Consider the following 26,140-nt stretch of genomic DNA (forward strand, 5'->3'; position numbering starts at 1 on the left):
ATAAGATAACCTCATAAACTGAAGTCCCGAGTTTATCAATTTTTTATCAAACATCTGGATTTGTTGATTCTATCCTAGCTTTCTTATTAATTTCTGTTCTCTTTATTTCATTCCTTCTATCCTTTTCCCTAGCTTTCTAAGAAAGATGCTTAGCTCATTAATTTTCAACCTTTCTTTTTCTCTAACATATGTATTTAAATAATCAAATTTTCCTCTGAGAATTATTTTAGCTGTATCTCACAAATTTTGATACATATTAGCTTTTTATCAGTAAATTCAAAACATTTTCCAATGATCAATATGATGTCTTCTCTGGCTAACAAATTGTTTAGACCTGTATTTCTTAATTTCCAAACATATGGAGATTTCCTAACAATATTTTTTGCATTTTTGTATTGGGTTTCTGCACTAAATGATTTAAATCCTTTGAATATATTGAGACTCTGAGATTTGTTGAGATAACGTAAGGTCAATTTTTGTAAATGTTCCATGTGTTCTTGAAGACAGTGGTATTTTGCAGTTGTTAGGTACAATATTCTACAAATACACCAAGTCAAGTCTATTAAGCATGTTGTTCAAATCTTCTATATCCTTAATAAGATTTTTTGGTTTATTTATTCCATCAATTACTGAGAGGAATGTGTTAAAATTGCCCAATACATTTGTGAATTGCTATTTTTCCTTATATTCCTGTCAAATTTTGCTTTATATATTTTGAAGCCATATGATATGCATATATGTATATGTCTGTGTGTGTGTGTGTGTGTATGCACATGTGTGAATTAAACCATATATTCTGATGTAGTCCTCTAGCTCTAGTAAAGCCTTTTGCCTTAAAGATCTATTTTATCTTATACTAACTTAGCTATGCCAGCTTTCTTTTGTTAGTGTTTATGTGGCATATTTTTTCCATTATTTTATTCTCTAACTTTCTATATCCCTATGCTCTAGATAAGTCTCTCCTAAATAACATATAACTGGATTTTTAAAAATCCAATTATTGGGCTTCCCTCGTGGCACAGTGGTTAAGAATCTGCCTGCCAATGCAGGGGACACGGGTTCGAGCCCTGGTCCAGGATGATCCCACATGCCACGGAGCAACTAAGTCCGTGCGCCACAACTACTGAGCTCATGTGCCACAACTACTGAAGCCCATGTACATAGAGCCCGTGCTCCGCAACAAGAGAAGCCACCGCAGTGAGAAGCCCGCGCACTGCAACGAAGAGTAGCCCCTGCTTGCCACAACTAGAGAAAGCCCACGCGCAGCGACGAAGACCCAATGCAGCCAAAAATAATAAAAATAAAATAAAATAAAATTCAGACATAACTGCCACAAAGAAAAATTCCAGAAAAAAATCCAATTATTTTAATCCAGTCTAGATAAAAATGGATCACTTAACTCACTTAGATATATTTAGGTTTAACTCCACCATTTTCTTTTATGCTTTCTCCTTGTCTCATCAGTCTCTACAGTCCCTTTTCTCTCTATTTTTTTTTTTTTTTTGCCTTCTTTTGGATTGTTTGAGTATTTTCTTATTACCCTATTTTCCTCTTCAATTGATTTGGAAGATATATTTAATTCTCTTTCTTTAGAGGTCACAAGTTAAAATCTAAGTCCTTGATTTATCAAAGTCTAATATTAAGCTTTACCTTTATTCTCCTCCTAGTCAATGCAAATATCTTTAATTAAATTAACCCTTCTCCATTCTTTACTCCATTCTAAAAGTTTTATATTTTAACTCTCTCTGTATTTTTATACACTGTAAGACATCATTACATCACTACAGGATTGTTCATTGAGACTTACCCACATATTTACCACTCTCTTTGCTCCTCAATCCTTCCTTACTTGCTCTGTGTTCCTTATGCCAATGACTGTTCTTTGCCTTAAGTTGTAGTTAATTTTATAAATAACACTAGTTTGTTTTGTAAATACTGAAGGTTTCTGTTCATTCACTCATTCATTCAACTAACATTTATTGAGAGTTCACTATGTGCCAGTACTTGTACAAGGCATATGTCAACTTCCTCAAGTAATATTGTTTGCATTTAACTAGGTTATTCTAGGAAACCAATTATTTAAAACAACTTGCCTCTAGTGGTTAAGAGCTTGTAGAGCCATTTCAGGTCAATGGGCAGAGAGTCAGGGAAATTCTTTAACTATCAAATCACTCTCACAGTTGTCATATCTTTGTGCATAGTTTAACTTTCTACCCAATGAGTACCTCCCAGAGAGCTTTCCTGCTTTTGGAGATTCCTTGACACATAATCATGTGTTGACTTGAAATTAATTTTCCAGTTATTTTATTCTTTCCTAACTTCTCTTCCCAATGAGTCTATCAGCCAATGATTCCCAGCTTGTAGATCACGTTTTTTTACAGGGGTCCTTAACTCTATATACTATCTGAGTATTGTTTTTAGACTGAATTAATAATATATCTTGCACATATGTGTATGTGGACTAATTCTCAAACATATACAAACACTTGAGATAAATATAATCCAAGTCAATTGAAAGGTATTAATAAGTTCAGAGTAGTTTTTAATCAACATGTATTTTTTAAAAATAGACTGTAAAACTACAACTACTTTCATGTGACACTTCTATGAAATATTCTTACACAAAAATGAGTTTTTACGAAAGGTTGGAACCATTTCTATAACTGCCTAAAGACTAAGGATCTTCAGCAATCCCACTCCTGGGTATATACCCAGAAAAAATGAAAACTCTAATTCAAAAAGATACATGCACCCCAATGTTCATAGCAGCACTATCTACAATAGCAAAGATATGGAAACAACCCCCAAGGGCCCATCAACAGATGATTGGCTTAAGAAAAAAAAAATACACATACACAACCACACACACACACACACTGGAATATTACTCAGCCATAAAAAAGAACGGAATAGTGTAATTTGCAGCAACATATGGACTTAGAGAATATTTTACTTATGAAGTAAGTCAAAAAGAGAAAGACAAATACTATATGACATCACTTATATGTGGAATCTAAAAAATAATACAAATGAATCTATACACAAAACAGAAACAAACTCCAGACATAGAAAAGAAATTTATGGTTACCAAAGGGGAGAAGGAGGGAAGCAGGAACAAATTATAAGTAATGGATTAACAGATACAAACTACTATACCTAAAATAGACAAGCAACAAAGATTTACTGTATAGCACAGGGAATTATATTCAATATCTTATAATAACCTATAATGGAATATAATCTGAAAAAAATACAACTGAATCACTTTACTGTACACTTGAAACTAACAAAATATTGTAAATCAACTATACTTCAGTTTAAGAAAAAGAGTAAGGATATTGTTATTTTCTTATTTTATATCATCCATAGCATTGTACTATACCCTGTCTAAAGAAATTACTTAATAAATGCTTGATGAATACATGAATGGCCTAAAACCTACCTTATCTGCCAATAATAATCCTGTAAAGATTTTCTGGTCAGCTGGCTTGTTTCCAAATTTTCATTTGCTAATTTGGTAGCATCCTTCAGTGCTTTAAGCTACAACAAAGAAAAGAGCTTTTTTGGTACATTTCATCCACTTGTTACCATCACACCAATTCACCTGTAGGTCTAGGTATGAGCAGCAGAAGCACAAGTGTATAACTTTTTGTGTATTACTGTCTTGTCTTCCAAAATATATTTTATATAAGCACCTTGGGGCAGAACTGAGAAGAGCCTCAATATTTGTCTAAGAAACAAACATTATACCTTGAAACTTCTAAGTAATTAGTTTATCAATTAATATAAAGAAATGCCAATCAATCAAGATGGCATATTGAGCACAGGAATCTTATCTTATCTTCTATGTAAAATCCCATGGTTACAGAAAAGATATCTATCTCTCTTTATCCATATCCACTACCATCATCACAACCATACCTATACATGTATTTTATAACTATATCTACACATCTATATTTCACAATAAAAGAATAAGTGTATAACAACATAGGATAACAAGTAAAATAAAATCAGCAAAATATACGGAGGAAAGTATAAAACAGACAGAAATATCCACCAAGAATATCAACAGAGAAATAAAACCAGAGGAAACAAAACCCTAAAACGTGCAAAAGTTGTCTATCACAGTTAGGGACAGTTTGTGGCAACTCCAAGACTAGAGCCAACTGATATAAACTTTTACTGGCAGACATGAGAAGACCTCAACAAATGTGAAGACATACTACATTCCTAGATGAGGAAACCCAATTTTTTATAAAGATAAAATTTCTTTCAAAATTAATATAACAATGCAATTACAATAAAAATGGTAATACGATCTTTTTTAAAATTTTTATTGGAGTATAGTTGATTTACAATGTTGTATTAGTTTCAGGTGTACAGCGAAGTGAATCAGTTATACATATATCCACTTTTTTTTTTTAGATTCTTTTGGTAATAAGATCTTTATTTTTTTTAATTTATTTATTTTATTTATTTCTTTTTGACTGCGTTGGGTCTTCGTTGCTGCACGCGGGCTTTCTCAGAGGGGGCTACTCTTCGTTGAGATGCGTGGGCTTCTCTTGTTGCGGAGCATGGGCTCTAGGCGCATGGGCTTCAGTAGTTGTGGCTCACGGGCTCTAGAACACAGGCTCAGTAGTTGTGGTGCACGGGCTTAGTTGCTCCGCGGCATTTGGGATCTTCCTGGACCAGGGCTCGAACCCGTGTGCTCTGCATTGGCAGGTGGATTCTTAACCACCGCGCCACCAGGGAAGCCTTGGTAATAGGATCTTTAAAATAGAAGTTGGCAAGCTAATTCTTAGGTTCATATGGAAGATCAACTCTATAAGAATATGCAAATACATCCTAGGAAAAAAACAATGAGGAGGCACTTGTCCTTACACATCATAATTTAATAATTAAACATAGTAATTAAAACAGGGCAGAAACAGACCAATATGTCAGTGGAGTAGATAGTCCTTAAATCTATGTAAATATGTGAAGCTGGTTTACAATAAAGGCAGAATTTTAAATCAGTAGAAATATTAAGCTAACCTTTTAGGGGAAAGAAATTGAGTTGAAGCCTGACCTCACAAAACACAGATATAAGCTCTAGATAGAATAAAAAGTTAGAAATTACATATCACACACACATTATTAGGAGAATATATAGACTCTTTTTTTACATCTTTATTGGAGTATAATTGCTTTACAAGGCTGTGTTAGTTTCTGCTGTATAACAAAGTGAATCAGCTATATGCATACATATATCCCCATATCCCCTCCCTCTTGAGCCTCCCTCCCACCCTCCCTATCCCACCCCTCTAGGTGGTCACAAAGCACCAAGCTGATCTCCCTGTGCTATGCGGCTGCTTCCCACTAGCTATCTATTTTACATTTGGTAGTGTATATATGTCAATGTTACTCTCTCACTTCGTCCCAGCTTCTCCTTCCCCCTCCCCATGTCCTCAAGTCCATTCTCTACGTCTGCGTCATTATTCCTGTCCTGCCCCTAGGTTCATCAGAAGAACCATTTTTTTAGATTCCATATATATGTGTTAGCATACAGTATTTGTTTTTCTCTTTCTGACTTACTTCGCTCTGTTTGGCAGACTATAGGTCCATCCACCTCACTACAAATAACTCAATTTTGTTTCTTTTTATGGCTAATATTCCATTGTATATATGTGCCACATCTTCTTTATCCATTCATCTGTCAGTGGACACTTCAGTTACTTCCATGTCCTGGCTATTGTAAATAGTGCTGCAATGAACATTGTGGTACATATCTCTTTTCAAATTATGGTTTTCTCAGGGTATATGCCCAGTAGTGGGACTGCTGGGTCATATGGTCGTTCTATTTCTAGTTTTATAAGGAACCTCCATACTGTTCTCCATAGTGGCTGTATCAATTTACATTCCCACCAACAGTGCAAGAGGGTTCCCTTTTCTCCACACCCTCTCCAGCATTTATTGTTTGTAGATTTTTTTGATGATAGCCATTCTGACCAGTGTGAGGTGATACCTCGCTGTGGTTTTGATTTGCATTTCTCTAATGAGTAGTGATGCTGAGCATCCTTAGAAAGGCATCTTTATAATTTTGGTTTGCCAGACACTATTGGTCGCCCTTGAATACTCATTTCTCTTGGTAGGCAGAGCCCCAATTTTGTTCAGTTGCTCAATCTTCTTCCATTTATTTTAGATGTAAACCCTGATGAGTCTAGCCATTTGTAGCAATGTCATTCTTCTCGCCAGTGACTGGTTTAGGCATGATAATGTGATATAATTCTAGGCAATGAGACATGAGGGGAAATCTGCTGTGGTGTAAGGGAAAGGTTGGAGAGGGCTCTCAAAGTGAGACTCTAGGCTGCATATTGTGTGTCTGGCCAGCATGCCTTCAGCTGGAGCAGCCACTCTGTTAGTTCCCATGAGAAGAGCTAACCAAGTCAACTTTCTGAAGATGAAGATTAGAAAGACAGAAAAGCCAGGGTTGTTGATGATATTGTTGAGCCACCAGATTAACCAACTGTAGAGCTGCCCTAACTTCGGACTTTTGATACAGAAGGTAATACTTTTTCCCTATTGTTTAAAGCAATTGAGAGAGAGTTTTCTGTGAGTTGTAACCAAAGGTAGCTGATTGATACAAATCTAGGAAGCTTAGTAAGTGAACAACAAAACTTAAAATCCCCAAAGAAAAAAACTGACAGATTTGACTTCATAAAATTTTAAATATTTCCAAGAGATAAGAAAAATGAAGTTAAAAAAGCAAGAAACAGAATGGGACAAAAATATATAAAACATATTCAAAAGACATATATCTTGTATGGACTTACATCCAGTGTGTGTGTGTATGTGTGTACATGTGTATATACGTATATGTGTATATATATGAAAACTCTTATAAAGATACACAAAGCTACAGAAAAATGGTTAGGACTCTGGGAAGTGGTGTCTGTCCTGTACTGTCAGTGGAAATTCAAACTGAAAACCTTTTTTTGGAAAGGCAATTCATTACTCTCTAATAAAATTTAAACTTCATGCACCCTTACCCTTGACCAAAATATTTCACTTCTATGAATCTAGCCTAGATTTCACTTGTGTGAAAGAAGTTTTCACTTGTGTGCTCGAATATATGGGTACAAGGATGTTCATTGCTTTATTATTTGTAATCATAAAAAGATGGAAATGACCTAAGTGTCGTGAATGGGGAGTGATTAAACATATTAAAATACAGGTATATTATGGGTCTATATATAGTGATATGGAAAAAGCTCCAAGATGCAGAATTAATTTTAAAAAACGAAGTTGCCAGATAATACATATGGGAAGATCCAATTTATGTTAAATACTATCAAGGCATATGTATACACACAGATACATGGAAAAGAGAACTTTAAAGCTGTAGTTCAAACCATGAGGTGAAGATTGAAGTAGGTCTTTCACACTTTGAAACTTCTACACTGAATCATTTACAATGAGAATGTACTCCTGTATTACTTGTGTAATTTTTTTAAAACTAGAGGGAAAAATAGCAAAACGCTGCAAAGCTGAGGATCCTTTCTACTCTCTAATACTGTCTGCAGCATTTCTCCTTGTTCTTTAAGTGAGATTCATACTCATATAAAGGGACATATTCCAGTTTCAGAATTCCTTGGATGTCAGTGAGTTTCCCACTATTTTGAACTTGGTTTGAACCCATTGAGAACAAGCAAAGCCATATATTTCACACCAACGGACTAAAAGGATACATACATTATAAATCAGTATTTTGGTAGGAGACCAATGGACACACTCTGTAACACTTGGCCTTCTCTCCTCCTCCCTACTGTTCTTCCCCTCTTTCATTTTAGAAGGGCATGTACATGACCTACCAAATTACTCTTTTTACAATTTACCAGGAAATTGGAGAAAATGTTTATGTGCACATAAAAGAATAAATTGAAGAAAAGTAAAAATCAGCTAAGAAATTACTTTGGGCTCCTAAGAATCAAAATAATAGTAATAATAAAAAACATGTTACAAATAATGATCCCCAAATGTTATTTTATACAGAGAGCCATGCTACATGAAAAACAAATGTAGAGTTTTTATGTACAGTAGTAGATAGTACTCTAGTGAAATATAATTGATATTGCTAGATCAGACTTCAAAAATTACACAATACTATTGGAAAACAGTCTATTAAGTAGAAATCTATAAATCAAGTCACTTTTTCAATGACCTACATCTTAATTTCAGAGTTGATTCCTTCATTTATAAAAACAATGGTCATATGAAACTAAAAGTTAGAATATTCAATATTTGTTTTAGGAAATATTCTGACCTTATTAATTCATGGTTTTCATCTGTTAAGTTCTCCCACACAATTGCTACGTGAAAATTCAATCAAATGGATTAAGTCCTGTAGTTTTTGCACTTGTATTTTAAAAAGCAGATATATTAAGGTACAATTAATTTCCAGCTTATTGGAATATCTTGGTGACTCTATTAGGTTTGAATATTTAACTAAATACCTCACTAAATATTTATTTTTAACTGTATTAAGTAGCTGAATGAGACCTATCAAAATATCTTTTCAGAGAGAACACTAGTTAACAAAATGCTCATGTATCAAAAACTCAGCACAGAGTCTAGATGAGAGGTGCAAATTCATAAAAATAATCAGTGGGTACTCCTTCGATTTCTCTTCAGATTTTATGTACCCTTTATGACGTCATTAGATGACTACTTGGATTAATCATTCTCAGACTAACACTCTTCATATTTGATGAGAGATTCAAGGTCACTAATATTTTTATCAAAAATACACTCTTACAAGATTGAAAACAGCCATTTGGCTCTTTTAAATAGTAATGATTTCAAATATTCTTCTTGAGTCATAGGACCAAGAATACCATTGATTAGCAAACATTTATAGATGCTAAATATCCTGCAGGATATGTTTGAGGCTGCCTCCCTGGCCAGTTAATTCCTATAGTTTCTTTTCAGGAAAACTGAAATCAACCATTCTTTTATTTGATTAAATATTCAAAGTGCTAAGGGAAAATATTCAATGATAGCTTGCTCTGTACTAAGAAGTCACTTTTCTCTTTCAATATTAAAAGTTCAGCTCTGTAAATATAATGAAAACCATTCTCACCTTCTCATAAAGCAGCTGAGATAAATTCTGTTGCTGCCTGTCCTGAAAACACTCATAAAGTTGGAGCAGCCTAGCACATAATACTTGTTCTTGATTGAAGAGAGGATGATGACTGAATTGCAAGCCCACAATGTTGAGATCTAATTGGTACCTTTCCCTTTGACCTTCCATTTTGTTCCTAATAGAGCTTTCTAGATCAGATTTCACTGCCTTTTAAAGAAAAATATTTACAGGATATTAATTTTATTCTATTTCTTTTGAAATGACAAGTAACTTCTTAAAAAAGTAATATGTTAACTGTATGAAAATTAAGAGATACAGAAAAGCAAAAAAAAATTATTTGCTCCTTCTTCCTCAAAATCGATTATAGCCCTTGATTTCATAAAATATATTTATATTGCAGCATTTTAATCATCTGGCTATAAATTACTGCCATCTACCTTACTATTGTGTTCTGGTAGAGGTTGAACTTTCAAGTTATAAGCCACTAAATAATTTCCTATAGGAGCACTATGAAAAATGGTGTTTAGAACTGGTGGGTCAATAGTTCGCTATGTGATGTTCTAACAGTCATCTGTGGCCAGAGTTAAATGACAAACCCTTATTAAAACATTGTTCCTAAGTGAATATGTTGGTAATTCCCTGGAAAATTCCCAGGAGGGGCCTGGACTCTCTAAGCAAATGTTACCTTATAAGGAGACCATCTTTCTTTATACATGAGACTGTCTCCATTTGTAAACCAGATTGTCCCTAAATTAGCTGAAATCCGTAGGCCTTACATTGTATTAAAAATGATTCAACAGTGTTTTAGTACACTACTTTGAATTTAAGTACTTATGTTTGAATAGTCATGTGATTAGTTTTTAGTGATACAATTTGAGAAGGTTAGTGGGTTACTTAGCACGTACAGCTTAATTCATGAATGGCTAGCCACTCCTGATATAAGCCATGACTGCAACCACCTAAAAAAACCAGCATGAGCTCTTTCTGGATCAATCTGTAGTAGTAGAACATACCCTCCAGTCTGTGTCATTGCTATTACACCTGTTATTACACTGAAAAAACTGCTGTTCCACCCCTGATCTGATGTGGCATATCCAGTGCTTCTCAGGGACTGTAGGTCACCAGGATGATGCCTACATCTCTCCCTCCCTCCTCTCTCCTGAGCTAGGAATCTCCTCCTTTTTCCTCTTTGGGTTGAGGGGAGGCAAGAAAATAGTCATAAAGCTTGTTTTTGTTTTATCCTTATCTTGTAAGTCTCTATTCTCAACGTAAAGGCCAACTCAGAGAGGGAAACCTGCACTGAATTCCACCTATAAAATTTAGTAATCGGTAGTAAATTGTTCATTAACCAGGCAAAACCACAAAGGAAATAAATAGTTTCCATTTTAAACAACCAAATTATAACTGAATAATTTTGGAAATTCAAGTTGCTAAGCTAGAGATGCCTGTCTTATTAAGCAGATTCAGTACTGGATGAATAGCCATGTTGCTTACTTGCTTTGGGTTTCTACTGGAATAACAAAAGCCTCTGCCCTTGGTCCTGTCCTATTCAATACCTACTGATTGTCGTGCTCAGATGCTAGAGAAGGGTAACTGAGATGGCGGAATATCCAACAATAGTCAAAGGAAGCAAGTTTAGACTGGAAAGCAAAAGCTAAAGGTGGAAGTAGGCTTCAAATATTTGAAGAGCTGTCACATAAGTGAAGTAGTTTATGAGTTCTTTATGGCCAAAGTCAAAAGAGCAATAGTGATCCAGGAGGCAGATTTTAATTCACACAGAAAACAATAAACAATTGGAACTGCCTAATACTGAAATGAGTTCTCTTAGGAGATAGTAAGCTCCATGACACTGGTTAAAAGCAGCAGTTGACTGAAGGAATTATGTGAACTTCTAGAACTAGGTAAGTGTGTTAGACCATAAGAACAAAAATCTAGGCAACAATGAATCAAAAACCAGATGAAAGTACAAAAACATCCATGCTGTTACATGGCATAACAAGTTAAAAAAACAGATTTTCAGAGACCCAGATATTGGAGTTTGATCAGATATGGACTTTAAAGTAGCTATTATTAATGTGTTTTAAAAAGAGTAAAAGATAAAATACATGAAAAGATGAGAAGATGAAAACATGGAGCATTCCACAAGAAAACTGGAATATATACAGAAGAATCAAATGTCAAATGAACACTTTAAAGCTAAAAATATACTGAAAATATCTGAAATTAAGAATTCATTAGATGGGTGATTCTGGAAATATAGTGGCCATATAGTTTTAGATCCGGGCATACTTCATTTCATTGTACCTTGCTTTATTGTACTTCTCAGATGTTGCGGTTTTTTTTACAAATTCTTTAATTTGTAAAAATTGATTCATGGCAACCCTTTGTTGAGCAAGTCTGTCAGCGCCATTTGTCCAACAGCATTTGCTCAATTCCCGTCTCTGTGTCATATTTTGGTACTTCTTGCAATATTTCAAACTTTCTCATTATTATATTTGTAATGGTGATCTGTGGTCAGTGACCTTTGATGCTACTACTGCAAAAAGGTTATGACTCCCTGAAAGCTCAGATGACAGCATTTTTTAGCAAATGAGTATTTTTTAATTCAGGTATGTACATTGGGGTTTTTTTTTAGACATAATGCTATTGAATACTTAATAAACTACAGGGTAGCGTAAACGTAACTTTTTCATGCACATGTATAAAATCCAGATAAATGTATAAGAGGAATGCCAGAAGAAGGAGTAAAGGGCATATAGTAAATAATTAGGCAAAACTAGTCAACAAAAAACAAGCAAATAAGACCTGGGGTAATGGAGGTATGACAGAGTATTAAAGTACCTGGCCGAGGCAACAGCAAAGAGAGGATTCTGATACTCAGGGAGCTATTATCTCTGCTTCAATGGCCCTTATGTTATTTTTATTCCAGTGAGAAACCCCAAATGAACCTGGCCTCCATGGCTGGCTGAGCAGAGTAAAAAATGTAGAGAAGACAGAAGGGAAAGGCAGGCAGAGGCATTTGTGTGACACTAATTTGAGAACATTACCTGTTAAGGATGCTGCTACAGAATGAATTTTAATACTCAGTTTATATGCTTGGTGAAGTGACATTTACGTTTATTCCCAACTCTAAGAATCCATGAAATACTGAAATTAGCTTGGATGAAGCTAGAACAGACGCAGTTGAGGAAAAATTACTTGTTCAGCCCAATGGTTTCCAACTTGGGATTCCAGATGGTTACAAAGGTTAATCTGGATAGTGGTTAATGTTTATCCAAAAATTATATTTTCTGCATTTACTTATCATCGCTTTGTTCATTCAGTTATTCATGCACTCATTCATTCATTCAGCAAACTGCCATTGTTTCAAGGATCTCCTTCTCCAAGAGCAATGGTCTCTGATAACTATGTTAAAAGATCTGTGCTATATCTTGAGCAAAATTTAAATAAAACACACTGTCACCATAATGTGCAAAAGTTATGTCATGTAACAGCAAAAAACAAGATAAAATAAATATGGGATTTCCCTTCCTTGCTCTTTTATCCTTTTATTTTTTAATTTTTTAATGGAGATGGATTTTATAGTAACCAAACTGGGGAAAAACAGAAAGATATTGCACTGTTGGGTGGGGGTGAGGGGGTCATTTATAAAATCTTGGTAAATGTGTTATACTATGAATTACGATGAGGCAGAGACATTGCCAGGCTCTCAGGGTGTGATAGGCACCATGCAGAAAATAGGATTTTCTAAGATTATGCCAGTCAACTGGTGTCTTTCTCTTCTAAATTATACAGGACCCTAAAAGCTTACATCTACTGAAGTGATGAGTTCCATTACAAATAATATAAGTATTCATTGAGTGTCTGCTATATGCTAGGCATTTGGATATGTGCTAGTGATTTAAAAAAACAAAACAAAAAGAAAACCTTACCCTGGTTACAGTCAAGCAGGGAAGAGATTAGGTAAACAGAAGACTTAGATACAGATTGAGCCTTAACAAAACTGCAACCCAGTCTAAAATCAGTTAAGTCCCTGATTGGATTAAGATGATTATCCCCACTCAATATGCCTAAAAGTAGAGGAAGGAACTTTTCTGGAAGAAGATATGATCTAGAGTTTCTACAACTTTTCATATATAATATATGGAATATAATTTTAAAAATACCAACTATAATAAAAGACAGGACTAAAAGTGCAAAATCAAGAGAGAAGAACAAATAATAAAAACAGATTTTCAGGGACCCAGATATTGGACTTACCAGATATGGACTTTAAAGTAGCTATTATTAATGTGTTATAAAAATAGAGTAGGGCTTCCCTGGTGGCGCAGTGGTTGAGAATCTGCCTGCCAATGCAGGGGACACGGGTTCGAGCCCTGGTCTGGGAAGATCCCACATGCCGCGGAGCAACTGGGCCCGTAAGCCACAACTACTGAGCCTGAGCGTCTGGAGCCTCTGCTCCGCAACAAGAGAGGCCACGATAGTGAGAGGCCCGCGCACCTCAATGAAGAGTGGCCCCCACTCGCCGCAACTGGAGAAAGCCCTCGCACAGAAACGAAGACCCAACACAGCCAAAAATAAAAAAATAAATAATAAATTAAAAAATTAAAAAAAAAAAATAGAGTAAAAGGGGACTTCCCTGGTGGCACAGTGGTTAAGAATCCGCCTGCCAATTCAGAGGACAAGGGTTCAAGCCCTGGTCCGGGAAGATCCCAAATGCCACAGAGCAACTAAGCCCATGCGCCACTACTGAAGCCCACACGCCTAGAGCCCGTGCTCCGCAACAAGAGAAGCCACCGCAATGAGAAGCCCGTGCATCGCAACGAAGAGTAGCCCCCACTCGCTGCAACTAGAGAAAGCCCGCAAACAGCAACAAAGACCCAATGCAGCCAAAAAAAAAAAAAAAGCCAGCAGCTAAAACTGTTAGAGGTTTTGTCTACTCCAGTTATGGGTTACAGCAAGGAATTCTGAAGCAGCTAGGGAAGCCTACTCCCTAGAAAGTTTTATGACAAGGCTTCACACTAAAGAGAAACTACTGGAAGTGGAATAAAACTTGAGATGGTCAGGGACACCACAGAGATTAATAGAAGGTACAGAAAAAAATCTGGGAAGGAGAATACAGCCACTATATTGTTTAACACTACACAAAAACAACAGAATTCTGTGACATCAGAAAAGTTATCTGAAACAAGCTTTTTTCCTAAAATTTCAGGGAAACTAATTTAATATAAGAATGAACAGCAGAAAAGGCTCAAGATTAAATCTATACAAAGGTTCTATAATAAAAATGAATAAACAGTAATATAATATCCCCACAATCAAAGCATACCAGAAAGACATTCAAAAACATAAAAATAGAAATGTGGTTTACAAAACAAGCCAAAAGACATTAAGAAAATTTTATGACATTAAAGAACACAAACCAGAATTTGGAAAACTCAGAAATGAGGTAACAATAGAGTAATAGAAATAACTTAAAATTTTAAAAGTATTTAGATATTAAGCCTAAATTAGAAGGAACACAAAAACAAAGATCACAGAATGCTTTTTCCTTAAGGTAAAAAAAAGAGAAATCTTTTCAAGTAAAAAATAAATGAAGGGGAGATTAACCAAGATGGCGGAGTAGAAGGACGTGCTGTCACTCCCTCTTGCGAGAGCACCAGAATCACAACTGACTGCTGGACCATCATTGACAGGAAGACCCTGGACTTCACCAAGGAGGATACCCCACGTCCAAGGACAGAGGAGAAGCCACAGTGAGACGGTAGGAGGGGCGCAAGCAGAGTAAAATCAAACCCTGTAACTGCTGGGTGGGTGACTCACAGACTGGCGAACACTTATACCACAGAAGTCCACCCACTGGAGTAAAGGTTCTGAGCCCCACGTCAGGCTTCCCAACCTGGGGGTCAGGCAACGGGAGGAGGAATTCCTAGAGAATCAGACTTTGAAGCCTAGTGGGAATTGGATTGCAGGACTTTGACGGGACTGGGGGAAACAGAGACCCCACTCTTGGAGGGCACACACAAAGTAATGTGTGCATCAGGACCCAGGGGAAGGAGCAGTGAGCCTGGGGGAGACTGAACCAGACCTACCTGCTGGTGTTGGGGGGTCTCCTGCAGAGGCGAGTGGTGGCTCTGTTTCACCGTGGGGATAAGGACACTGGCAGCAGAGGTTCTGGGAAGTTCTCCTTGGCGTGAGCCCTCCCAGAGTCTGCCATTAACCCCACCAAAGAGCACGGGTAGGCTCCAGTGTTGGGTTGCCTCAGGCAAAACAGCCAACAGGGAGGGAACCCAGCCCCACCCATCAACAGTCAAGTGGATTAAGGTTTTACTGAGCTCTGACCGCCACAGCAACAGGGAGGGAACCCAGCCCCACCCATCAACAGTCAAGTGGATTAAGGTTTTACTGAGCTCTGACCGCCACAGCAACAGTCAGCTCTACCCACCACCAGAGCCTCCCATCAAGCCTCTTAGATAGCCTCAACCACCAGAGGGCAGACAACAGAAGCAAGAAAAACTATAATCCTGCAGCCTGTGGACCAAAAACCACAGTTACAGAAAGACAGAGAAGATGAAAAGGCAGAGGGCTATGTACCAGATGAAGGAACAAGAAAAAACCCCAGAAAAACAACTAAATGAAGTGGAGATAGGCAACCTTCCAGAAAAAGAATTCAGAATAATGATAGTGAAGATGATCCAGGACCTTGGAATAAGAATGGAGGCAAAGATTGAGAAGATGCAAGAAATGATTAACAAAGACCTAGAAGAATTAAAGAACAAACAAACAGAGATGACCAATACAATAACTGAAATGAAAACTACACTAGAAGGAATCAATAGCAGAATAACTGAGGCAGAAGAACGGATAAGTGACCTGGAAGACAGAATGATGGAATTCACTGCTGCGGAACAGACTAAAGAAAAAAGAATGAAAAGAAATGAAGACAGCCTAAGAGACCTCTGGGATAACATTAAACGCAACAACATTCGCATTATAGGGGTCCCAGAAGGAGAAGAGAGAGAGAAAGGACCAGAGAAAATATTTGAAGAGATTATAGTCGAAAACTTCCCTAACATGGGAAAGGAAATAGCCACCCAAGTCCAGGAAGCGCAGAGAGTCCCATACAGGATAAACCCAAGGAGAAACACGCCGAGACACATAGTAATCAAAGTGGCAAAAATTAAAGACAAAGAAAAATTATTGAAAGCAGCAAGGGAAAAACGACAAATAACATACAAGGGAACTCCCATAAGGTTAACAGCTGATTTCTCAGCAGAAACTCTGCAAGCCAGAAGGGAGTGGCATGATATACTTAAAGTGATGAAAGGGAAGAACCTACAACCAAGATTACTCTACCCGGCAAGGATCTCATTTAGATTTGATGGAGAAATCAAAAGCTTTACAGACAAGCAAAAGCTAAGAGAATTCAGCACCACCAAACCAGCTCTACAACAAATGCTAAAGGAACTTCTCTAAGTGCGAAACACAAGAGGAGAAAAGGACCTACAAAAACAAACACAAAACAATTAAGAAAATGGTCATAGGAACATACATATCGATAATTACCTTAAACGTGAATGGATTAAATGCCCCAACCAAAAGACATAGACTGGCTGAATGGATACAAAAACAAGACCCATATATATGCTGTCTACAAGAGACCCACTTTAGACCTAGGGACACATACAGACTGAAAGTGATGGGATGGAAAAAGATATTCCATGCAAATGGAAATCAAAAGAAAGCTGGAGTAGCTATACTCATATCAGATAAAATAGACTTTAAATTAAAGAATGTTACAAGAGACAAGGAAGGACACTACATAATGATCCAGGGATCAATCCAAGAAGAAGATATAACAATTATAAATATATATGCACCCAACATAGGAGCACCTCAATACATAAGGCAACTGCTAACAGCTATAAAAGAGGAAATCGACAGTAACACAATAATAGTGGGGGACTTTAACACCTCACTTACACCAATGGACAGATCATCCAAAATGAAAATAAATAAGGAAACAGAAGCTTTAAATGACACAATAGACCAGATAGATTTAATTGATATATATCGGACATTCCATCCAAAAACAGCAGATTACACGTTCTTCTCAAGTGCGCACGGAACATTCTCCAAGATAGATCACATCTTGGGTCACAAATCAAGCCTCAGTAAATTTAAGAAAATTGAAATCATATCAAGCATCTTTTCTGACCACAACGCTATGAGATTAGAAATGAATTACAGGGAAAAAAACGTAAAAAGGACAAACACATGGAGGCTAAACAATACGTTACTAAATAACCAAGAGATCACTGAAGAAATCAAAGAGGAAATCAAAAAATACCTAGAGACAAATGACAATGAAAACACGACGACCCAAAACCTATGGGATGCAGCAAAAGCAGTTCTAAGAGGGAAGTTTATAGCTATACAAGCCTACCTAAAGAAACAAGAAAAAGCTCAAGTAAACAATCTAACCTTACACTTAAAGAAACTAGAGAAAGAAGAACAAACAAAACCCAAAGTTAGCAGAAGGAAAGAAATCATAAAGATCAGAGCAGAAATAAATGAAATAGAAACAAAGAAAACAATAGCAAAGATCAATAAAACTAAAAGTTGGTTCTTTGAGAAGATAAACAAAATTGATAAACCATTAGCCAGACTCATCAAGAAAAAGAGGGAGAGGACTCAAATCAATAAAATCAGAAATGAAAAAGGAGAAGTTACAACAGACACTGCAGAAATACAAAGCATCCTAAGAGACTACTACAAGCAACTTTATGCCAATAAAATGGACAACCTGGAAGAAATGGACAAATTCTTAGAAAGGTATAACCTTCCAAGACTGAACCAGGAAGAAATAGAAAATATGAACAGACCAATCACAAGTAATGAAATTGAAACTGTGATTAAAAATCTTCCAACAAACAAAAGTCCAGGACCAGATGGCTTCACAGGTGAATTCTATCAAACATTTAGAGAAGAGCTAACACCCATCCTTCTCAAACTCTTCCAAAAAATTGCAGAGGAAGGAACACTCCCAAACTCATTCTATGAGGCCACCATCACCCTGATACCAAAACCAGACAAAGACACTACAAAAAAAGAAAATTACAGACCAATATCACTGATGAATATAGATGCAAAAATCCTCAACAAAATACTAGCAAACAGAATCCAACAACACATTAAAAGGATCATACACCACGATCAAGTGGGATTTATCCCAGGGATGCAAGGATTCTTCAATATACGCAAATCAATCAATGTGATACACCATATTAACAAATTGAAGAATAAAAACCATATGATCATCTCAATAGATGCAGAAAAAGCTTTTGACAAAATTCAACACCCATTTCTGATAAAAACTCTCCAGAAAGTGGGCATAGAGGGAACCTACCTCAACATAATAAAGGCCATATATGACAAACCCACAGCAAACATCATTCTCAATGGTGAAAAACTGAAAGCATTTCCTCTAAGATCAGGAACGAGACAAGGATGTCCACTCTCACCACTATTATTCAACATAGTTTTGGAAGTCCTAGCCACGGCAATCAGAGAAGAAAAAGAAATAAAAGGAATACAAATTGGAAAAGAAGAAATAAAACTGTCACTGTTTGCGGATGACATGATACTATACATAGAGAACCCTAAAACTACCACCAGAAATCTGCTAGAGCTAATTAATGAATATGGTAAAGTTGCAGGATACAAAATTAATGCACAGAAATCTCTTGCATTCCTATACACTAATGATGAAAAATCTGAAAGAGAAATTATGGAAACACTCCCATTTACCATTGCAACAAAAAGAATAAAATACCTAGGAATAAACCTACCTAGGGAGACAAAAGACCTGTATGCAGAAAACTATAAGACACTGATGAAAGAAATTAAAGATGATACCAACAGATGGAGAGATATACCATGTTCTTGGATTGGAAGAATCAACATTGTGAAAATGAGTATACTACCCAAAGCAATCTACAGATTCAATGCAATCCCTATCAAATTACCAATGGCATTTTTTACGGAGCTAGAACAAATCATCTTAAAATTTGTATGGAGACACAAAAGACCCCGAATAGGCAAAGCAGTCTTGAGGCAAAAAAATGGAGCTGGAGGAATCAGACTCCCTGACTTCAGACTATACTACAAAGCTACAGTAATCAAGACAATATGGTACTGGCACAAAAACAGAAACATAGATCAATGGAACAAGATAGAAAGCCCAGAGATTAACCCACGCACCTATGGTCAACTAATCTATGACAAAGGAGGCAAAGATATACAATGGAGAAAAGACAGTCTCTTCAATAAGTGGTGCTGGGAAAACTGGACAGCTACATGTAAAAGAATGAAATTAGAATACTCCCTAACACCATACACAAAAATAAACTCAAAATGGATTAGAGACCTAAATATAAGACTGGACACTATAAAACTCTTAGAGGAAAACATAGGAAGAACACTCTTTGACATAAATCACAGCAAGATCTTTTTTGATCCACCTCCTAGAGTAATGGAAATAAAAACAAAAATAAACAAGTGGGACCTAATGAAACTTCAAAGCTTTTGCACAGCAAAGGAAACCATAAACAAGACGAAAAGACAACCCTCAGAATGGGAGAAAATATTTGCAAATGAATCAACGGACAAAGGATTAATCTCCAAAATATATAAACAGCTCATTCAGCTCAATATCAAAGAAACAAACACCCCAATCCAAAAATGGGCAGAAGACCTAAATAGACATTTCTCCAAAGAAGACATACAGACGGCCACGAAGCACATGAAAAGATGCTCAACATCACTAATTATTAGAGAAATGCAAATCAAAACTACAATGAGGTATCACCTCACTCCTGTTAGAATGGGCATCATCAGAAAATCTACAAACAACAAATGCTGGAGAGGGTGTGGTGAAAAGGGAACCCTCTTGCACTGTTGGTGGGAATGTAAATTGATACAGCCACTATGGAGAACAATATGGAGGTTCCTTAAAAAACTAAAAATAGAATTACCATATGACCCAGCAATCCCACTACTGGGCATATACCCAGAGAAAACCGTAATTCAAAAAGACACATGCACCCGAATGTTCATTGCAGCACTATTTACAATAGCCAGGTCATGGAAGCAACCTAAATGCCCATCAACAGACAAATGGATAAAGAAGATGTGGTACATATATACAATGGAATATTACTCAGCCATAAAAAGGAACGAAATTGAGTCATTTGTTGAGACGTGGATGGATCTAGAGACTGTCATACAGAGTGAAGTAAGTCAGAAAGAGAAAAACAAATATCGTATATTAATGCATGTATGCGGAACCTAGAAAAATGGTACAGATGAGCCAGTTTGCAGGGCAGAAGTTGAGACACAGATGTAGAGAATGGACATATGGACACCAAGGGGGGAAAACTGCGGTGGGGTGGGGATGGTGGTGTGCTGAATTGGGCGATTGGGATTGACATGTATACACTGATGTGTATAAAACTGATGCCTAATAAGAACCTGCAGTATAAAAAAACAAACAAAACAACTAATACTAAACTTTCATTGGGTTATTTGTATGGAAACATGTTAATATAAATGTTTCAGACATTACATGAAATTTCTAAAAATCTTATATTTGTATTTGTATGGAAATATGTATGGAAATATGTTAATATAAATGTTTCAGACATTACATGAAATTTCTAAAAATCATATTTGTATTTGTATGGAAATATGTATGGAAATATGTTAATATAAATGTTTCAGACATTACATGAAATTTCTAAAAATCTTATATTTGTACTTGTATGGAAATATGTATGGAAATATGTTAATATAAATGTTTCAGACATTACATGAAATTTCTAAAAATCTTATATGTTCTGGTATAATGTTATAAGTAATAATCCTATTTATTACTTTAAAATGTATATCTCAGAAATAACTAATTTTCTTGTCAACTGCATTATTATGAACTGTCATCAAATCTTTAACCATGGTCATTTTTAAGTCTTTTGTCATTTACAGACAGTTCTGGGTGTACTCTGATGATTTTGCAAATATGTTCCTATAAAAGGGTTTCATCTTCAAGAAATACATGGAAAAGACTCTGACAAGTACAGGTTTCTGGTAACGGACTGTACTGCTGAACTGAATGAATAAGCATTTTCAGAACTCTAATGAAAAACTGATGAACTCATAAAAGTGCTAACAAAAGATCAAGATGAAAAAAAAAAATTAATTACATGGGACTGAGTGAACTGATGAGGATGAGTATAATTTTTGTGACTTTCTGTCTGAATTTAAAAAAAAAAAAAAAAATTCCACAAGGACTCAGAGGCAAAGAATATACAAATCAATTTTCACTGCAAAGTAAAGGAGCTGTTACAGTGGAGGATTACTGGACTGAATGTCAATACTATGACATAGTATGAGTGTGTTTCATGTTTGGTAATTGCAATCATTGTTGCTTTTGTTGTGGTCATCCATGTACAATGCTTGGTGTCAGTCGATTTATCTCTTGTAAAAATAAAATACAGTGTGTGTGTGTGTGAAAAAAATAAAATAAAATAAATGAAGAAGGGGAAATAATTCGTTAGATGGATTTAACAGGAGATTAAACACAGTAGAAAGTTAGCTAAGTGAACTAGAAGACAGGGCAACAGAAAATATTCAGACTAAACCAGAGGGAAAAAGGGAGAAAAACAATGCAAAAGCAGAAGATAAAATGGATATGTATACTTGAAGTTCCAGAACACAAAGATAAAGAGATTAGGGCAGAAGCAGTATTTGCTAAGATAATGGCAGAGGATTTTCCAAAATGGATGGATAACATGGAGGCATATATTAAGGAAGCCCTAATAGCCCAAAGCAGGATCAATATAAAGAAAAAGCATACCTTAACATATTACAATGGAAATTACACCTTAACATATTATAGTAGAAAACCAAAGACAAAGAGAAAAACTGAAAACCACAGTAAGACTTTAAGCTGACTTTTCAGTAGAAACAATGAGATTCAGAAATAAGTGGAAAGTTATCTTCAAAGTGCTAAAAGAAGAATAATAACCAACCCAGAATTCTAGACCATTTACTTCAATGGTGTGCTGGAACTTCTCCACTGGACTCTCAGAATTCCATAATGGCAGTCTTGTCCATGGGTGATTGTCAAAATCAGTGTTCTCTGGAGAGAAAGATGGTAGAAAACTCTTATTCTGACATAATGATGATGTCACTCTTCCAGTTTTGCTCTTCTCTATCAAGATTGTTTTGGCTATTCAGGGTCCTTAGAAGTTCCATATGAATTTGAGAACTGTTTTTCTATTTCTGTGAAAAATACCATTGGGATTTTGATAGGGATTGCGTTGAATTTGTATATTGCTTTGGGTAGTATGGACATTTTAACAATACTAAGTCTTCCAATCCACAAACACAGGATGTGCTTCCATTGGACAGTCTTTTATTTTTTAAAAAATATGTTTATAATAGAAAACATTCCCACAAATAAACTTCCAGGCCAAGATGGATTCAGCAGTGAATTCTCCCAAACATTTAAGAAAGAAATAACACCAATCTTATACAATTCTCCCAGAGAAGAGAAAAAGAGGGAACACTCCCCAAATTGTGTTGAAGCCAGTGTAACCTAGATGGAAATCTGACAAGAACATTACAAGGAAGAAAAATCAAAGAAAAAGTTATCTCAGGAACATGTATGCAAAAATCCTGAACAAAATATTAGAAAATCAAATTCAGTAATACATAAAAAGAAAATGCATCACAAATGGGATTTATTTCAGAAATATGTGAAAATCAGTGTAATTCACCACATTAGAAGTTAAGAAAATACTATTACAATACTTAATAGGCTTAGAGAAAGCATTTGATGAATGTCAACACTCATTCATGATAAAAATCTTTGTATATGTCTTTAATTTTAAAAGTAGGACAATTAATTAAAGCTTCAATGCATTTTGCATGGTAAAATGGTAAAAGATTTTCTTAGCAGCAAAAAGTTTTGGTGTATTTTTAGAAAATCCTGAAAGAAATTTATGAGTGGTATAAAGATATAAAAAACATATTACAACATAAGGAAGACTTTTTTTTTAATTTTCTAGTCTCTCTGGGAAAGAAATAGAAACTGTGGAGAAGAAAGAGAGCATATATCATAAAGAAAGAAGATCCTCACATGTTACAGAAAGAGAAAGAGACCTCCAAAAGTATAAATCTCTTCAGTTTAGGGAGAAATCTCATTTCCTATGGAGGCTGAGAAGTAACAGCCTTATAAGGAACTAAGTGCTCTTGCTGTTAAAATGTTGCAGCTACTGGAATATGCAAGAAACACAGAATGGCAACTGTAAAGAAAAAGCATTAACTACAGAAGGCATATAATTACTAGAAGAGGAGAAGTAACTCACAGGTTTAAAGCAACAGAGGGAATAGAGAATGAAGTCCTGTAAGTACAGTTGACCTTTAAACAACATGGGTTTGAACTGAGCTTGTCCACTTATACACAGATTTATTCAATAAATACAGTATCTATATTTTCATTTTACAGATCTTTAAATTAACTAAGTGTGGGGAAAAGTTGGTGTTCGATTAGAGATCACAATGTGTGGAATCAAAAGAACTAGCGTTTGAGTCCTGAGTCTACCCAAACTGTCTCAGCTTCCTGCCCTTGGATGAGTAATTTATTAATTTCTTTATTTTTGAGGCAGAGAGAGCAGTACGCAGATTTTTGACTGCATGGAGTTGGTGCCCCACCGCTGCATTGTTCAAGGGTCAACTGTATTTTTAGGAAGTATCATTTCCACTTTGTATCTACCTACAGCCATATTTCCTATATATGGAATGGTTAATGCAAGTGATTGAGCAATTAGGTTTTTGTACAAAATTCTTATTTAAATTTTTTCAAGCCAAATTTTTAACATAACTATTTCTGTCTAAGCATTTCTTCTCATTAGGTTAATGGACTGCTAATTTTCATAATGTCTTTTGGAATACACATAAATTAGTTTAATTATAAGTATAACATATATTCATTTCTGAAATTTAGAAAATAGAAAAGAGTATAACAAAGAAAATAAAAATAGTCCTATGTCCTACTATCCAGAGATAGTTATTAACTATGATATATTTTCTAGTCTTTTTATCTATATACACATATATGTACGTACTTATTTATTCATTGATAAATTCATTCATTCATTCGTTATCTATTTTTATAAAATCAGGATCATATGAAATTTTGCATTGTTTTTTTTAACTTTAACTTTTATTCTGAGCACTTCTCCATATCATTAAATATTCCTTGAAAACATAATTTTAATGGATATTAATATTTCATCATAGTTTTGCCTTTACTAGACTTACTAATATCTTTAAAAGGTGAATTAACACCACAAAAATAAGTATATAAGTTATAATTGATATTACAAGAATTCTAACCATAATCATAAATAAACTGTTGTTGGTTACCTTCCTGTATATGGTCTTCAGTGCTGGATTTAAAGGTTCCTTACTTATGTTTAGTCTGAAATTCCATGACCGTCTAACAGGTGAAGGTAATGACATTATTTCTCCACTTTCTTCAAACCAACACTTCCCCTATCAAAAATATTTAAGAATATAGTAAGTAAATATTACACTAAAAACAAATGTAACACACCATCAGTGAGTGGTTTCCCTTGTTAGCTAGTGAACTTGCCTCTTCTAGTTTAAGCAGGCGGTTTTCCATTTTGTTGCAGGTCTTTTTATATATTTCTGGCTTTCTGTGAACATAGAATCCTTCTTCTTCTAAAATGCGTGGCATCATATCTTTTGGCAGTTTAAGTTGGTTGATCACTTAATAACAAAACCTAGATATTACTTTAAAGTCCAAAATATTAAACTGGTATTGACCAAACAAGAAGCAAAAGGGAACTATCATATACTCTACCACTAAAGCCTAGCAGAAAGTCTATACACACACACACACAGACAAACACACACACACACACACACACACACACACAATGAATGAGCTCTTTAAACCAATTCCCTTTAACTCAGAGAAAGCATGAAGAACAAATATAGAAAAATTTCTATAATTTTAAATCAGTACTTTTTATCTATCCAGCATACAAAGAAGCTATTATCCTACAATATGATTCATTAATGACTTGAATATTTTCTTGTGAAAACTTTACCCGGAGAACTGCTTGGAACAAAAATATTTGCCTGTTGTTTTTTTACTTGTTCCTGATCATCTTCATAATCAGCAGCCTTTACTTCAAGTAAATCTAGGAAAATGACTTCTTCCATAAAATCTTCATCTCGGCCCTCAGCAAAGTTTTGTAAATTATCACCAAGTGAAAAGTGTTTGTGGTAACTATCATTTACTGATCTCTGTTGAATACCAAAAAGAAAAATAAGTATACATGCTTGTCCTCAATGATTAACATGCAGATAAATGAAAGGTACTAGAATCTTGCTGTGAAGCCTTTCTGATCTATGCCACCCAGTTCAAGTTCAAGCTGAAACTGTGTGACAATGAACTTTCATTGAACACAGAGGAACTCATTTAAGGCTTAATATTATAAAATATGATTTTTCTATAGCCCTTCATTGAAATTCTCAATGAAAGACTACTGAAAAAGAACTACAATTCAAGTCTCTCCTCTCCTATGGAAAATGTTCTGAAATATTGGACTATGATATTTCAACTGTTGAGAATTCACAGTGTAGGGCAAAGTCTAGAGACATCAAGCCATGTGGTCTTCAGCCCCATTTTTTTCCACCATTCAGAAAGAAGTACTACCTATGGTGATGTGGAGTAGTCATGCTGTTTTCTGGATGATATTTAAGAAAAAAAAGAAAGAAAAGTAAAGATACAAATAGAAGTCTGTGGCAGTGTGATTGATTATGATACATTTCTGAAATATGATATATAAAAGTTACAAACAATCTGAATGTAGGTATTGAAACAGATATATTACTAAATATAAAAATGTATACTTTTATATC

The 26,140-nt window shown here is 35.3% G+C and overlaps 1 protein-coding gene across 1 annotated transcript in view; it reads right to left on the minus strand.

Moving 5' to 3' along the window:
- The window catches only part of CC2D2B (coiled-coil and C2 domain containing 2B), a 109,179-nt gene that overhangs the window by 68,821 nt on the left and 14,218 nt on the right, over window positions 1–26,140 (minus strand). Inside the window, 5 exon segments of the mRNA XM_059899697.1 lie at window positions 3,443–3,540; window positions 9,122–9,331; window positions 24,614–24,742; window positions 24,843–24,979; window positions 25,324–25,522. Coding sequence (XP_059755680.1) covers window positions 3,443–3,540; window positions 9,122–9,331; window positions 24,614–24,742; window positions 24,843–24,979; window positions 25,324–25,522 — 773 coding nt within the window.

This window comes from Balaenoptera ricei, chromosome 16 (genome assembly GCF_028023285.1).
Source record: "Balaenoptera ricei isolate mBalRic1 chromosome 16, mBalRic1.hap2, whole genome shotgun sequence".
Lineage (NCBI taxonomy): Eukaryota > Metazoa > Chordata > Mammalia > Artiodactyla > Balaenopteridae > Balaenoptera > Balaenoptera ricei.